Source organism: Ascaphus truei, chromosome 5, assembly GCF_040206685.1.
Source record: "Ascaphus truei isolate aAscTru1 chromosome 5, aAscTru1.hap1, whole genome shotgun sequence".
Classification (NCBI taxonomy): Eukaryota; Metazoa; Chordata; class Amphibia; order Anura; family Ascaphidae; genus Ascaphus; species Ascaphus truei.
In genome coordinates, this window is record NC_134487.1 from 137,791,134 (window position 1) to 137,807,499 (window position 16,366).

Genomic DNA, 16,366 nt, shown 5'->3' on the forward strand with positions numbered 1-16,366 from the left:
AGGCTTAGCAATAGTGCCCAATGTCATGCGGTAGCTGCAAAGGCAAACAAGATCTTATCTTGCATCAAACGGGCAATGGATGAAGGGAAGTAAACATAATTATGCCCCTTTACAAAGCATTAGTAAGACCACACCTTGAATATGGAGTACAATTTTGGGCACCAATCCTAAGAAAAGACATTATGGAACTAGAGAGAGTGCAGAGAAGAGCCACCAAATTAATAAAGGGGATGGACATTCTAACTTATGAGGAGAGGCTAGCTAAATTAGATTTTTTTACATTAGAAAAGAGGCGTCTAAGAGGGGATATGATAACTATATACAAATATATTCAGGGACAATACAAGGAGCTTTCAAAAGAACTATTCATCCCACGGGCAGTATAAAGGACTCGGGGCCATCCCTTAAGGTTGGAGGAAAGGAAATTTCACCAGCAACAAAGGAAAGGGTTCTTTACAGTAAGGGCAGTTAAAATGTGGAATTCATTACCCATGGAGACTGTGATGGCAGATACAATAGATTTGTTCAAAAAAAGGTTGGACATCTTTTTAGATGGGAAAGGTATACAGGGATATACCAAATAAGTATACATGGGAAGGATGTTGATCCAGGGAATAATCCGATTGCCAATTCGTGGAGTCAGGAAGGAATTAATTTTTCCCCTAAATGGGGTTTTTTGTTTGCCTTCCTCTGGATCAATAAGTATAGATATAGGATAAAGTATCTGTTGTCTAAATATAGCATAGGTTGAACTTGATGGATGGAAGTCTTTTTTCAACCTCATCTACTATGTAACTATGTAACTATGTAAGTGTTGCCATGGCTGGTTCTGGCTGTCCTCCTACTACTCCCCCCCCCCCCCCACTCACACACCTATGGCAGGCTATCGTCTTGGGTTTTCCCCATTCTCAGGCAGCCACCCTGAGTGACTGGGGTGGAGGTGGAACTTGGTCTGTTTGCAGCCAATCCGGGTGCAGATCTTGTGCCCGCCCCTTCTGTGCTAGAGCGGAAGCCATTTCAAATTATAGTCAGTCGGAGTCTCTCCCTCTTGAGATAGAGACGTGACTGCAGTTAGAGATCTGCAGATTGCAAAGCCTCAATTCTAATAGAAGGTCAGGTACTATCCAGAGGTTTGGCCTGTATCTGCAGAGCATGTATCCGCTGTACTAAGATCTACAGTGGATGCTAATAATGGGGATCCTGTTTTATATACCCCTACCTGAGTCTACAGTCTATTGGGTAGGGGTATGTTTGAGGACTTTCACAGTGGGGACTGTCTCCAACCACGCTGGAGCCTGCTGTGAATGGAGGCGCTAGCTCATGAGAACACAGCCTGATGACATCCCAAAAACTTGTCCTGTTTCCCCATACCAACGAGGGCCCTCAGCATCTCCTGGAACCTAGTAGTAGGTTGTTCGCACGAGTGTGCGAACGTAGCAGAGAGCCTCTCCCCAGAGGGAGAAGGCTGAGGCCTTGCCCCAGCAGGGGGTAAGGATTCTATGAAGAGAGATATAGTCAAGGCCTAAAGTCTGGGTACTGCATTCAGGGACTGTGACCTGTATATACCATCATGCATGTACCAATAAACCCAGTTATACCCAATCTGGTGTTATGATTTAACTGTTCACTAAGAAGAAGTGTTCCCGAGGTTCATCCTGGATGCCTCAGGATCCTCTTAGACTGGAGGTGCTGTCACTGAAAGAGCCAATGTGAGCTTGTCCTGATGTCCTCCCCACACCACCGTGGAGATCTCCAGCCTCCTGTTTACCAGCCAGGTATGCACCAACACCACAGAATACATCAGTAGCGAAGCCATCTTACATAGGGTGGGGGAAAGGATGCTACATTATTTTTTAAATCATTTCACAAAATGTTTCCCCCACCCAATCTCACATAGGACCTCTCTCTGGGAAACTCGCTCTGGTTACATGATATAGTGTGGTGCAAACCTGCTGGTAATAGGGGGCCCTGGGTCTCCAACACGGGATATAGGGGAATGACACGACAGGCTTCTGGGGTCTTGCCCAAATAGTACTCACAGGTGCAGCGTCTCCATCTCGTGCAGCCCCCAGGTGTATGGGGAGAAGTCTCTGCAGAATAATCTCTTCCCCCTCCTCCCAATAGACTTCACTTTCAGGCAGGAGGTATAATAAAACAAAGTGTCCTTTATTGGTCCCTCTGTATTCAGCAGCACAGTTGATAGTAGCTTGTAGGGTGTCCACCCTCAGGATGTCCCTGGACTCACTCCCAGCCAAAGGGCACAGAGAGCAGTCCCAGCTCTTCCCTTATCCCCTGGTGGGATAAGAGGAAATGGTTTCCCTCTGCTCCCCTAAGGGAGGGCCTCAAACTGCCAGATCCCTGACAGCTTGGTCTCTCACGGTCGAGGCAGACTGGCTAAATACAGGAAGTGCAGTGTCTTAAGTACAAGTCCAGAAGGAACCAACCCTGTGCCTCTGATTGGACGCAAGGCCTGATTACACTACCTTCCCTGAATCAATGCACTGCTATGAGTGGGGAAACCCCATAATTACTCCTGGCAAGACCTACCCTTACTAGGCCTTACTGCCAGGAGGAGCAGACCTATCGCTCAAAAAACAATCAGGGCTACACCAATAAGAAAATAATGTCATGATTTATTCATTTTGCAGAATATGCATTATTGAACTGTAAATCCACTGTGATCTTGTTTTTTCTAGGGCGATGATGATGACAGCGTGTGATCTGTCAGCCATTGCCAAGCCCTGGGAGGTTCAGAGCAAGGTACAGGATGGTAGTAATATAGATGTATGTCATGTATTTGAAAAGAAAGCAAAGAACAGAAAACAAGATCAATTAATGATATCATTACGCTGCTTAGGCTGCATCCCCACTAGCGCTGAGCGGTTACTAACATATATATATATATATGTAAGTCCTCGCTCACCAGTGCTCGGCGCATATGTAAACAAAAAAATCTAACTTTCCAGCGTGCTCAATGCCCCTCCTCCCCCCCTCCGCGCGCCCGTAAATGACATGACACCCGGCGCTCATGCTTGGAGCGCTCTCAGCCTTACAGTTGCTAAGAAACTATTTTAGGTTGTATTATTTGCCCTGCTCGTCAGTAGTTGGATAAGAGTTGGGATTGTCTAATAATGTCAGTCCTAGGAATCCACAATGCAATGTGTAACTGTTAGAAGCACAGAAGCCCCCACAATGCATCAAATGAAATATATCCACAAGCATTAGGGGTAACATGAGATGTTATTCAGATCAATACATTTATTACACAACACAGTAGAATTGGATCCCAAAACCTCATTCTTGTCACCTCAGATCTTTTACCATCTGACACACATTATTTGCAGCGTAGCATATATTTTTTTCATCTTTGAGGTTTTGACTTAATTGTATTTTTCTGAATGAAGAGTTATATGAAACCAGCCAGTGTTTTTGAATTACTGTTGTCAGGTGGCTCTCTTGGTTGCTGCTGAGTTCTGGGAGCAAGGTGACCTGGAAAGAACTGTATTGCAGCAAAACCCTATCGTAAGTACACCTTATCTGCAGAAAACATGGGTGTCATGTATGTTCAATATCCACAATGTCATATTACTATCAAGCCTGCGCTATTGGATATAAGTGTAACACCCCTACCCGCCCCCCCCCGCCCCCCTTCCCCCCGACATGAGGGATAGGTTGCACATGTAAAAATGAGGGGTAGATACAGTCTCTGTGGTTTTAACAGGGTTTATACCTGCAAGAAGGGTATACTGTAGGTGCTCAGCGGTTTACCTTTTGCATCTCAGGGTGGATGGTGGATTCGTGCCAGCTTGTGTAAGGAAGTTGGTGAACAGCAGAGGGCGCCAGGAACTTTTAACTTGTGTTTATTATATCAGCAGCTTAGTTGTTACAATACAGGACAGGTTTTCAATATTCAGACATAGGGGGCTATGCACTAAGCTCCGAGCTATCGCGCAGGCCTGAAAAAAATTAGTACGTCCGATAAAAAATGAAGCCGGTGACGCGATTCACTAAGGCCCTCAGCCCATTTTTTATCGGACGTGCCCAAAACTGGCTTATCGTGTGTGCAATGTATTTCCCCCTGCTAGCGTTCTTAACATTTACGTGCTGATAGAAAAAAAAAAACGCTTGTAACATTTGCATGGAGATTTGCTATCTCCATGCAAGACTGTTACAGGCGATTGTACACGAAATAAATACATTTTAATTATAGTGTAGATGTGCAGGGGGTCTCCGGAGCTGAACAGCATTGGTTTCAGGTCCGAGGACCACCTACTTCAGGAGATACAGGCCCCGTTATGGGGTGCCGGTATGCCCTGCAGAATTTCAATGTCCCGGTCACGTGGTGCGGACGCTTGAAAGTGCAGGGGATACCGGCACCCCATAACGGGGCCTGTATCTCCTGAAGTAGGGGGTCCTCGGACCTGAAACCAACGCGGCTCAGCTCCGGAGACCCCCTGCACATCTACACTATAATTAAAATTTTATAAAAAAAAAAAGAATTAACAAACATAAATACACGACCCCCCGCCCCCCTCTCCCCACCCCCCTAACACATACAATACAATAAAGTGCAAAATTACTATTATCCAGATATGGATAATAGATTTTTTGCCCATTATGAAACACTGCATTAGTATACCTAAATAAAGTCAATAAAAACAGCAGCCAGCTAATCTAGTGATTACAAGCAGTAACAACATCAACAAATATTTAATTAAACCATTAACCAATTACACCAATTAATTCCTAAACCAACTCAAAATGAATAGTAACACTAACCTATCAAACCAATTAATTACAACAACATTAATAAATGTTAACATTAAAAGACAAAGAAATACATTCAAACAATCTCAGAAAGGACCATAAAACACATTAGCTAACATAATACAACATTAACTACAAGCGAACACCAATCGCAAACATTTTATTACATTAAGCATGAAAACAAAAACCAATTACATCCACATAAGAAACTGACATAAAAATATCAACAGCAATAGCAAGCCACAAATGCCCCCCAAATATTGTAATAATAATGTACAGTATTCATCTGTACCCTAAAGTGGTACAAATTAATATATTATCAGTCAATATGCCTGCCCCAAAAAATCAAAAATCACATCCAAAGAATAAACCTGTAAAAAGAGACATTTACAAACATTGAATATATTATTTACCATTAGAAGCGGTGGCCCTCCGACTCCCGGGGTAACAGGAAGCTCACGTACCTTGAAGGCCTCCAACAGCATCCGATGACATCCGCCATAAGGATCCGGCTCAGGTACCCCAATCTTCTTTTTTCTTTCTTTACTCACCTTCTTCTATCTTCATCTGTAACCATTTCTTCATCTTCTCTATCTTCTATCTTCATCTGTCAATCCAAAATACCCCATGTTAAATCCCAAGCGATGTTGTCCCGTCGTCTTCTTGGGCTCAAATGAGGCGTCACGGCCTTAAATATGGCTAGTAACGTCACATTTAGCCTCAAAATGGTTGTCAGCCACCTGATTGGCTGTTAAAACCATATTCCGACTTTAATTTTTTTTTTTTTATGACGTCACTTAAAGGGAATGATGCCAGCCAATCAGAATGGCTGTGCTTCATTTGCCTTTAAGATGACGTCACGAGATCCAAGATGGCTGGTGTCACATGGTATTTCAGCCAATCAGAGTGTGGAATTGGTTCCCACGATCTGATTGGCTGAAATACCATGTGACGCCGGCTTCGTGACGTCATCTTAAAGGCAAATGAAGCACAGCCATTCTGATTGGCTGGCATCATTAGCTTTAAGTGACGTCATGTAAAAAAATAAATAAATAAAGTCGAAATATGGTTTTAACAGCCAATGAGGTGGCTGATAACCATTTTGAGGCTAAATGTGACGTTACTAGCCATATTTAAGGCTGTGACGCCTCATTTGAGCCCAAGAAGACGACGGGACAACATCGCTTGGGATTTAACATGGGGTATTTTGGATTGACAGATAAAGATAGAAGATAAAGAAGATGAAGAAATGGTTACAGATGAAGATAGAAGAAGGTGAGTAAAGAAAGAAAAAAGAAGATTGGGGTACCTGAGTCGGATCTTCATGGCGCATGGCATCGGATGCTGTTGGAGGCCTTCAAGCTACGTGAGCTTCCTGTTACCCCGGGAGTCGGAGGGCCACCGCTTCTAATGGTAAGATATTCAATGTTTGTAAATGTCTCTTTTTACAGGTTTATTCTTTGGATGTGATTTTTGATTTTTTGGGGCAGGCATATTGACTGAGAATATATTAAACTGTACCACTTTAGGGTACAGATGAATACTGTACATTATTATTACAATATTTGGGGGGCATTTGTGGCTTGCTATTGCTGTTGATATTTTTATGTCAGTTTCTTATGTGGATGTAATTGGTTTTTGATTTCATGCTTAATGTAATAAAATGTTTGCGATTGGTGTTCGCTTACAGTTAATGTTGTATTATGTTAGCTAATGTGTTTTATGGTTCTTTCTGAGATTGTTTGAATGTATTTCTTTGTCTTTTAATGTTAACATTTATTAATGTTGTTGTAATTAATTGGTTTGATTGGTTAGTGTTACTATTCATTTTGAGTTGGTTTAGGAATTAATTGGTGTAATTGGTTAATGGTTTAATTAAATATTTGTTGATGTTGTTACTGCTTGTAATCACTAGATTAGCTGGCTGCTGTTTTTATTGACTTTATTTAGGTATACTAATGCAGTGTTTCATAATGGGCAAAAAATCTATTATCCATATCTGGATAATAGTAATTTTGCACTTTATTGTATTGTATGTGTTAGGGGGGTGTATTTAGTTAGAAATATTGTTTAGTATTTTTGTTGGAACAACATTGGTACCGCAGGCCCGCGGGTACCCCGTGACGGCCGCGGGGACCCCGGGACGGCCACGGGGTCAGCCGGGGACGCCCGCGTGACCCCCGGCCTCCTCGGGGACCCCTGCGGGGTCAGCCGGGGACACCCGCCGGCCTGTTGTATTTGTTTTGCGCCTGCAAAAAGGTAAACAAAGAATTTTTTCTAAGTCCAGCTTTTTTTATCACCTGCCTTTAGCTGGTGAGCTTTATTCAGCGCAACTTTAACGTACGATCAGTTTGCGTTGCTTAGTGAATCCCGCAGAAGGGCAGGATTCAACGCAAACAGCTGATCGTACGAGCAAAGTTGGACTTTGAAAAAATTCCAAGAAAAAGCCAGTTTTAGAGCGTAAAGTGCCTCTTTGCGCAGCTTAGTGCATAGCGCTCGGCGGAACTTAACGTTCTAAGAGCACTTTGCGCTCTTAAAACGACTTATCACTGCTTAGTGCATAGCCCCCATAGTGCTCAATCTGTCTCTCCCATTGCAAAGCAGTACATCTCACATCCCTACAATGTAAGGGAGTCAGTCCACCCCAGGTCCCTACATCACCCTGAAAAAGACACTGCTCCTTGCAGCAAGGTAGATGCTTCCCTGTACCTTTCTAAGGGCCTCCTAACAATGGGATACTGTCCCTATACTACAAATAATAAAGTGGGTTGCTTGCTGCTTCCCTGCTTTACAGGCTGGGAGAGCCTGAAGACCTACCTGATGTTAATTGGAGTCTGTGTCTTCCCTGGTCTTATGGGGATCCTCCCTGGGGTCAGGTCCTCCCTGGGGTAGGATGACAGTCCCGGTTTCAGGTCCGTCCCGGAAATGTCCCGGTTTTTGTCCCTGGTCCTGGTATTGCGGGGCAGCAGCGGTGAGGAGAATGCGCCGGCCGGTAAGTATTTTCTATGTGTGTGTATGAATGAATGCATGCTGCCGGGGGGATTGAATGAAGGAGAATGCCGGGACTTAGAATGCCGGCTGGCCCGCAGGGGATTGGTCGCAGGCATGTCAGAGAAAGTCGGGGCGGGGCTTCCGCTTTGTGCAGAGCACAAGTGAGTGTGTCTGCGCGATGAGTGTCCCCCTTCTGTCCCGGGTCTCAACCAGGGGGGGTAATAGGAGGTGGTAGCGGGGGTGTGCCTGCCTTTGTACCACCTACCTTGAACCACCTTGTACCTTTGCCCCCCGGCGCTCCCACCTTTGCCCCCCGGCGTTTCCACTGTTGCCCCCCGGAGCTCCCACCTTTGCCCCCTGGCGCTCCCACCTTTGCCCCCAACGCTCTCACCTTTGCCTCTCCTGGTGCTCACTTCCCTCCGTCCCCTTGGTGTGGGAGATGGGCTCGGGGCGGGCAGTGGTGGCTGCGTGGTCGCTGGCGGGCGGTGCAGGGGCTGGTGGGCGGTGCAGGGGGAGGCGGGGTGTATCAGTGTGTGTGTATCAGTGTGTACGTATCAGTGTATCAGTGTGTGTGTACCAGTGTGTGTGTATCAGTGTGTGTGTGTGTATCAGTGTGTGTGTGTCAAATAGATAAAGGGGAAGGGCAGTGGGAACAGCGCTAATTCAATTGATATAAAAAATTAGTGACAATTAAACAACTAACATAATAGGAATACACACTCAAATATTGGAGTGGAGGCAGCCAGGAAAAAAATAGGTCACACAAACCAATAGACACAGTAAAAACACATAAACCGGCGCCTCAAAGAAATAAAAATAATAGTCTGACCGAATATAGTCCAATAAAGCTGGGATGAGTTCCAAGGAAGTATCTTCAATGTAGTCTCAAACAAACAAACATAAAAGACGACAACATAGAAGAAAAAAAGAGAAAAAGATCATAGTGTAACTAAAAACAAAAGATCACTGATAAGGTATGCAAGAAATGATAGCAGTTTAATACAATGAATAAAAATAAATATAAAAACAACAAACACTTGATTGTTGGGCAAGAAACACTTCTAAAGCAATGGCATCCAGTGGGGCTAAAATTAAAACCCTACTTACAGCAAGGCTGATAAACGTGAGCCTGTAGCACAATGTCACTTTTCACTCTGAAGCCTGGGAGAGAGATGGCACAGCTCTACCTCTGGAAGCTCCAAACCGCTGGGAAGCACCGCTCTTGAGGCTCCACACCGCCGAAAAACACCACTGTCAACACACCCACAAGTCAGCACATGAGCAGGAAGCAAAACAGGCAACAGCCTGAACTTAGTGCTGCCGGGGGACTCACTGAAGCAAACCACGCGGCGAGAGGTCTCGCGATGTCAGTGACGTCACCACTATAGGCAGGGACAGGGGAAGAACACACGCGAGTGCCAGGGAGCTCTCAGAGCCAAGGCTAGGGACGGAAAGGTATAAAGGCTACCAGGGGAGAACGCCAAATGTCTCTGCCAGAAGAAGGTGTGTGTGTGTGTATCAGTATGTGTGTGTATCAGTGTGTGTGTGTGTATCAGTGTGCGTGTATCAGAGTGTGTGTGTATCAGAGTGTGTGTGTGTGTGTATCAATCAGTGTGTGTGTTTATCAATCAGTGTGTGTGTATCACAGTGTGTGTGTGTATCAATCATTGTGTGTGTATGTGTGTATCAATCAGTGTGTGTGTGTGTGTGTGTGTGTGTGTGTGTATCAATCAGTTTGTGTGTGTATCAATCAGTTTGTGTGTGTGTGTATCAGTGTGTATGTGTGTGTGTGTCAGTGTGTGTATCAGTGTGTGTGTATCCGTGTGTGTGGGTGTGTGTATCAGTGGGTGGGTGTCTCCCTAACCCTCTCTGTCTCCCTCACCCTCTCTGTCTCCCTCACACTCTTCCTCCCTGTCTCCCTCACCTCCCTGTATCCCTCACCCTCTCCCTCCCTGTCTCCCTCCCGGTCTCCCTCACCCTCTCTGTCTCCCTCACCCTTCCTGTCTCCCTCTCCCTCCCTGTCTCCCTCTCCCTCCCTGTCTCCCTCACCCTCTCTGTCTCCCTCACCCTCCCTGTCTCCCTCTCTTTCTCCCTGTCTCCCTCTCTTTCTCCCTCACCCTCTCTGGCTCCCTCGCCCTCTCTGGCTCCCTCACCCTCTCTGTCTCCCTCACCTCTCTGTTTCCCTCACCCTCTCTGTCTCCCTCACCCTCTCTGTCTCCCTCACCCTCTCTGTCTCCCTCACCCTCTCTGTCTCCCTCACCCTCTCTATCTCCCTCACCTTCTCTGTCTCCCTCTCTCTGTCTCCCTCTCTCATTCTCCCTCTCTCTGTCTCCCTCTCTCTGTCTCCCTCTCCTTCCCTCCCTCTCCTTCCCTCCCTCTCCCTCCCTGTCTCTCTCCCTCCCTCTCCCTCTTTGTTTCCGTCTCCCTCTATGTCTCCCTCTCTCTCTCTGTCTCCCTCTCTATCTCCCTCTTCCTGTCTCCCTCTCCCTGCCTCCCTCTCTCATTCTCCCTCTCTCTGTCTCCCCCTCCCCATCTCCCTCTCCTTCCCTCCCTCTCCCTCCGTCTCTCTCCCTCTGTCTCTCTCCCTCCCTGTCTGTCTCCCTCCCTGTCCCTCTCCCCCTCTCTGTTTCCGTCTCCCTCTCCCTCGCTGTCTCCCTCTCCCTCTCTGTTTCCGTCTCCCTCTATGTCTCCCTCTCTGTCTCCCACTCTGTCTCCCTCACCCTCCCTGTCTCTCTCACCCTCTATGTCTTATCTTAACTGCCTTATACCTACACCGAAGTAACCTACCCTGCTTTCTTCCAGATCTGACTCAAGTTTCATGCAAGAGACATCGGAAGACAGGTAGGGAACACCTCCCCTCCAGTATAGTACCTTGAGGGACTGCGGATCAGGTAAGATCCCAGGCGGGATTGCTGCTTTAGAAATTGTGAAGAGGGGGCATCCTGACACTGGTTAATGGGTTCAGAATCATTCACATCTGGCTTTTTTTGTTGTTCGATTAGTGAGGTCATCCGACACACACACGTAAACACACACGTACACACAAACGTAACTATGTAACAAGGACTAATGGTAGTAAAGAATAAGTGTACTACAATAAATAAACTGTTATGTAAAAAAAAAAATGTGTCCCGGTTTTTCATTTTCAAAATCTGGTCACTCTACCCTGGGGGGTCTGGAGGTCTGAATATAAAATGATGCTCACCTTTTATACCCAGGGCGTGGCCAATACTCTGCCCCAGTATCTGGGCAGATTAATTGTTGCAACAGGACCACCTAGGTCAGGTGACCCTTCCAGCAACTTCTAGAACTAGCGCAAGGCCAAACATGTGCCTTCAAAGTGCATCATTATAATAACATAATTGTGACTAACTCACATGTCAGCCTTCTGAGGATTTAACCCCGGCACTGCCTGCAGCTACCAGGACTGACATGCAGGGTAAAGGGAAATTCCTAGCAGGGTGCTGCATAAGCATAAGTCAGTAACATTGCAGCGTAATTACATCGACCTTAAACAAGCAGCATGTGTTCTATATTCCCTGATTATGACCTCTCAAGACAGTATGATGCAGATGTAAATCTCTTATATGCAATATATTGAAAATGTATATTCTGTCTCAATGAATTGGAAATAAGATTTGAGGTTAGAACAAAAAAAAAGAAAAGAAAGCAGCATGGATTCATATGTTGGTATCGAGTTTTCTATGCTTTAGGGCCTCCAGAGAGTGGAAAACATAGCAGGCTAAACTTACAGCAGTAAACACAGGTAAGTCATTTCCAGGTGAAAGCAGTTATTTTAGCATGGATTTGCATCTTGCCGTATTCATTAAGACTTTATTGCATGTTCAAAATGTAGTTTGTTACACGATTTGGTTCTGGCTATACAATTCCATGTGGCAAACACATTGTGGATGCAAATGAGGAAAACCCCACAAAATGACATATTAATGGTCTATGCATTAAGAGGCACGTTTGCTGGTGGACCAGAAATCTCTCCAAAGCAACATGAGGCTTTTTCTGAAGAAGAGAGAGAATGATTCAAATGATTGAAATTAGCATTTTCCCCAAGTATCTAGGGTGTGTTCAAAGGTATTTTCTACTATATATTGTTCTCTCTCTCTCTGGGAAATGGAATGTCAAACCGGGCAATTTTTATGCATATTGGGTTAGATCCACAGAGCTCTGTTAAATCTGCACTACTAACGTGATGTTACCTAAATGTCCATTAGTGTTCCAAAGTTTAACGGGTATCCACAAAGCTGATTATATGCAAACACAACGGCTGGTAATGATCTAACAAGCATAAGTTAAACACCATGTGCAGCTAGCACTGACTTGTGTTAGCTTCAAATAACATGATGTTAAACCGCTCTTACCTAAAGGTGGTGTTACTGCCATGCAGACCCTGAATAGGTGTTTATTAAAGTAAGAAAAGAGAAGACAGGAGAGGGAAAGAACCCTGCAAATAATAATATGATAGGTCAATCATATCCAACTGTGGTCTTACACTTATCCAGACCCTGTAAAATACCTACAGTATACCTGTAAAGTACCTACCTTTAGCTATAACCTAACTAACGTAATGTTAAATCCCTGCATTCACTATAACAGAGCTCTGTGGAAATGCAATGTTACAGGGAACCACTCTTATGCATAACATTAGTACTTATGTCGGTTATAGTAACGCAAGGGCTCGATACGGCTGAAAACAGCACTTAATGCATCATCATTGAGCTTTGAATATCACATTAGCACTTAACGAGACGTTAACATCTTGTTAAGTCATTAACGGAGCTCAGTAGATCTAGCCCATTGTGAGTAATATTTTTATATTGTCAAATTAAATGCCATTTTTTTATTAAAGGGCCCTATAGCATCATGGGTTGTTACCAGAAGGGATTGATCTCAGAGATCTATAGGGGGTTAGAGTCAACATCGGAGAACCCAAGCCACGCATACATGCAAAAATGGTGTGTAGACCTCAACCTACAACTAGATATAGATTATTAGAAGGACGTCTGGGAGGCAGCATCCAAGACCTCAATTTGCACAATCACAAAAGAAAATATCTGCAAAATTCTATTCCAGTGGTACCTAACCCAGACTAGACTGAGCCAGATCTTCCCCGGCACGCCAGATCTGTGCTGGAGGGGATGTGGTCAAAGAGGAGACATGGCACACATTTGGTGGTCATGCCCAGAGATCCAGGGGTTCTGGTCTAAGATCCAGAAACTATTCTGTGAAACCTCAGGGTTGGAAATTCCCCTGGACCCTCTGACCTTTCTGTTGGGAAAACAAGTTGAAGGCCTTCACGCTCCCCTAACTAAACTTATCTCAGTCATCCTAACGGCTGCAAGGTGCTCTATCGCAGCTGCTTGGAAGCAGGTAAAAGCACCCTCAAAAAATACAGTCACTAAAAGAATTACCATGGTTATGATCATGGAAAAACTTACGGCCATGCTCACACAGAAAATCCCCCAGTTCTACAACACCTGGGGGCCATGGCTAGCCCGCAGAGACCCAACTTTCCCATAAATAAGCACCAGATCCAGTTGATCCCTTCAGCAGGAGAAGGATGGAAAGGAGTCAACCAAGCCACATCCCCCCCCCCGATCCCTTCCCGCCCCCCCCCCCCCCCGTTTGTCTACCACACTATCCTTCTCCCCCGCCCCTGTAACAACAAAAAATGAAAATGCTTTATTGGTTTCAATGATTGTATTCTATATATTATGTGCATATGAACGCAATGTATCTGTATATGTTCCCTGTTTGTTTCCAATAAAGGAAAAAGATTGGGGGTGAAAAAAGGCCCTATAGCAGGGTAATGCCACAACCATGCAGCACTCAGACAAGCTAATCCATTCTTTGGCATTTTAAGTATACTAATAAGAAGTAAACATTACTTTGCACACAAAAAGTTAACATTATGTGACAGATGTTTTTTTTTTTTTTTAATGAGATCTCACTTTTATTCTTTGTTTTTATAGCCAATGATGGACAGGAACAAGGCAGAGGAGCTTCCAAAGCTTCAGTGTGGTTTCATCGATTTTGTGTGCACATTTGTATATAAGGTAAGTTTCACATTTCTTAGTAACAAAGCAATGATTAAAGAACAATACAATACCAGAACAAGCAATGGAAACACAAGCCTGCAGAGTACATCACCTGAAAGCAAACAGTAAAAAGCACAGGCATTATCTATATTTACCTCTGCCATGGGTAGAGTACTTTCTCATTACTTTGGTCATTAAAAAGCAAATGGATAAAAACTAATTAAGGTGTGCTTAATCTATAGTGATATCAAACAAGAATCCACACTTTCATGGACTCGATGTGGCTTATTCATTGAGCTATATAATAATGCCGCTCGGGGCAGTATCACACAAACACTCCCGTTGACTTCATTCTGTATTGTGCTATGACTAATAAAACAAAACAAAAAAAAATAAAAATATATATATATATATATATATATATATATATATATATATATTAATCCTGGGCTTGGAAACATTGTCATTATCTGATTACCATTGTGTTAATAATAACCCTACATGTGCAGAATAAAAAAAGCCCATACAAAATCAGGTCATACTATCTATTATCATTCAAACATCTAGAAAGGTGTCATTTGTCTCTTTTAGGAGTTCTCACGATTCCATCCAGAGATCCAGCCGATGTATGACGGGATCCTCAATAACAAGAAGGAATGGAAAGCTCTGGCCGATGAGTATGATGCGAAAATGAAAGCGCTAGAGGAAGAGAAGCAAAAGAAGGAGGGAATACAAGCACCAAAACCAGGTCAGAAAAGAAGGAACACCTTTTTACAGAGCTATCATTATCCAGATGTTAGACAAGTGAAAAGTGTTATTATTTAATGCAGCATTAATGAATCCCTGTTTCTTGCTCTGCTTCTCCCACTTTAATGCAGTCTTGTTAATTATTCAAATGAAAAAACTATTGCACATATGTGAAGTCAAGATAATATTGTTTAAGATTGATTAAGACTAGAGACGGAGGAATCCACCCAAATCCGGTTTCCAGATCTTCTCGCATTCTCCCCCCCAAAATCGGTTTCGCGGAGTAAAATCCGCAGACGGATTTGGGAGGTTCTAATCCGCACGGATTCATCAAAATCCGCCATTGGATACAACCGGTGGACGGATTAGTAAAATCCTACCCACGGATTCAGCAAACCTTTTTTTGGATTCTTAAGAATATGCCAACGAATTGCTGAATCCATGGATTTGATTCTACAAATCCGTCCACGGGATGCGGGATCCGCGGAGTGTATTGGTAATAATAATAATAATAATAAAAAAATCCGCAAAACGCGAATCGCCCTTTTTGAGATTGATCCGTGGAAATCAGCAGATCAGAGGAACCGGCCGATCCGCTGCGGATCCATATCCGCCAAAAGCATTAGCCCATCTCTAATAAAGACATTCCAACCTATTTAGCAGCATTAATCCAAGTTCATGAATATCATTATTGCACATGCCTTTGGAATGCACTATTGCCTGTAAAGCAAGAAAAGAGAAAAACAGACAATACGGCCGCCCCTTCCCAATGACAATACAGCTGTCCATTGTTATTTATGGTCTTAAAATCATGAATCAAATAAAAATGTCCTTTTTATCCTTTTTGCAGGTCCGGTAGTTACAGGAAAAGAAAACGGTGGAAATATACCAGTAGCTGGACAAGCACCTCAGTCAAACAGCTGTTCTATCTTATAAGACTGTACATATTTTCTTTTTCTGTTATTTTTTTATTTCCATTTTGTTTCCGGTTAGGTTATGTGGTGCAATTAATTGATCGTAAACTAACCAAGTGCTGTGATCCTCTAAAATGAAACCATTTTTGCATTCAGAGTTAAAAGAGGGGGGGGAAAAAGACAATTGTTACCACTCTAAAATCTATAAATATTTATTTTATGATTACCATAAAAAAAACAGATTACTGTACATGTTACACTTCAATATTGTATTGCATTTGCTCACTGGCTGAAATAAAAAATGAAGCTGCAAACAGAGCACTGGACGAGACCGAAAAATATCCTTTTCGTTTGAATCCGAGCATTTCACTCTTTTTTAAGAAGATAGTCTGTTCAAGAAGTGAGAAAGGAATACCGTAGACGTTTGCTTTAGCTTGTAATGATGTTATGTACAGGTTTCCTTTCTTCAGCTCAGCCCAAAGATGATTTATTCATTCGTCGTTGCCATTGTGCATATTGAGCAACGTAGTGACCAATTGTGGTTATATTAGAGCTCTAGGCAACTGTAGTGCTAAATGACTCTTTTAAAAAATAAAACAGTTTATTCAACATGAATGCAATTATATTCTTATAGTTTGTTATAGAAAGCTACCTAAAAGCAGAATAATGAAGCCAGAAAGACGATAAGAACAAATATAACTAATGATATACTGTAGCAACTAAGTGTCTGCTCTTGCGGTTTACCATGTAACGAGAAGAATGAAGGGGCATCCTGCAAGTGAAAAACACATTGTTTCCATAACTATTTGAGGGTGTTAGATAGAATATGCTATTAATATGCAGATATGCTTTTAATCTGAATACGTCCTAGGGAGCCCAAACACCATTAGCAAG

General features: G+C 43.5%; 1 protein-coding gene across 1 annotated transcript in view; it reads left to right on the plus strand.

Annotated features, from left to right (window-relative positions):
- The window catches only part of PDE6A (phosphodiesterase 6A), a 110,675-nt gene extending 94,588 nt beyond the window's left edge, over positions 1–16,087 (plus strand). Inside the window, exons 18-22 of the mRNA XM_075600942.1 lie at positions 2,697–2,760; positions 3,448–3,522; positions 13,746–13,829; positions 14,403–14,559; positions 15,409–16,087. Coding sequence (XP_075457057.1) covers positions 2,697–2,760; positions 3,448–3,522; positions 13,746–13,829; positions 14,403–14,559; positions 15,409–15,494 — 466 coding nt within the window. The 3' untranslated portion in view covers positions 15,495–16,087. The remainder of the gene's footprint in view (positions 1–2,696; positions 2,761–3,447; positions 3,523–13,745; positions 13,830–14,402; positions 14,560–15,408) is intronic.
- The last annotated feature ends 279 nt before the right edge of the window (positions 16,088–16,366 follow it).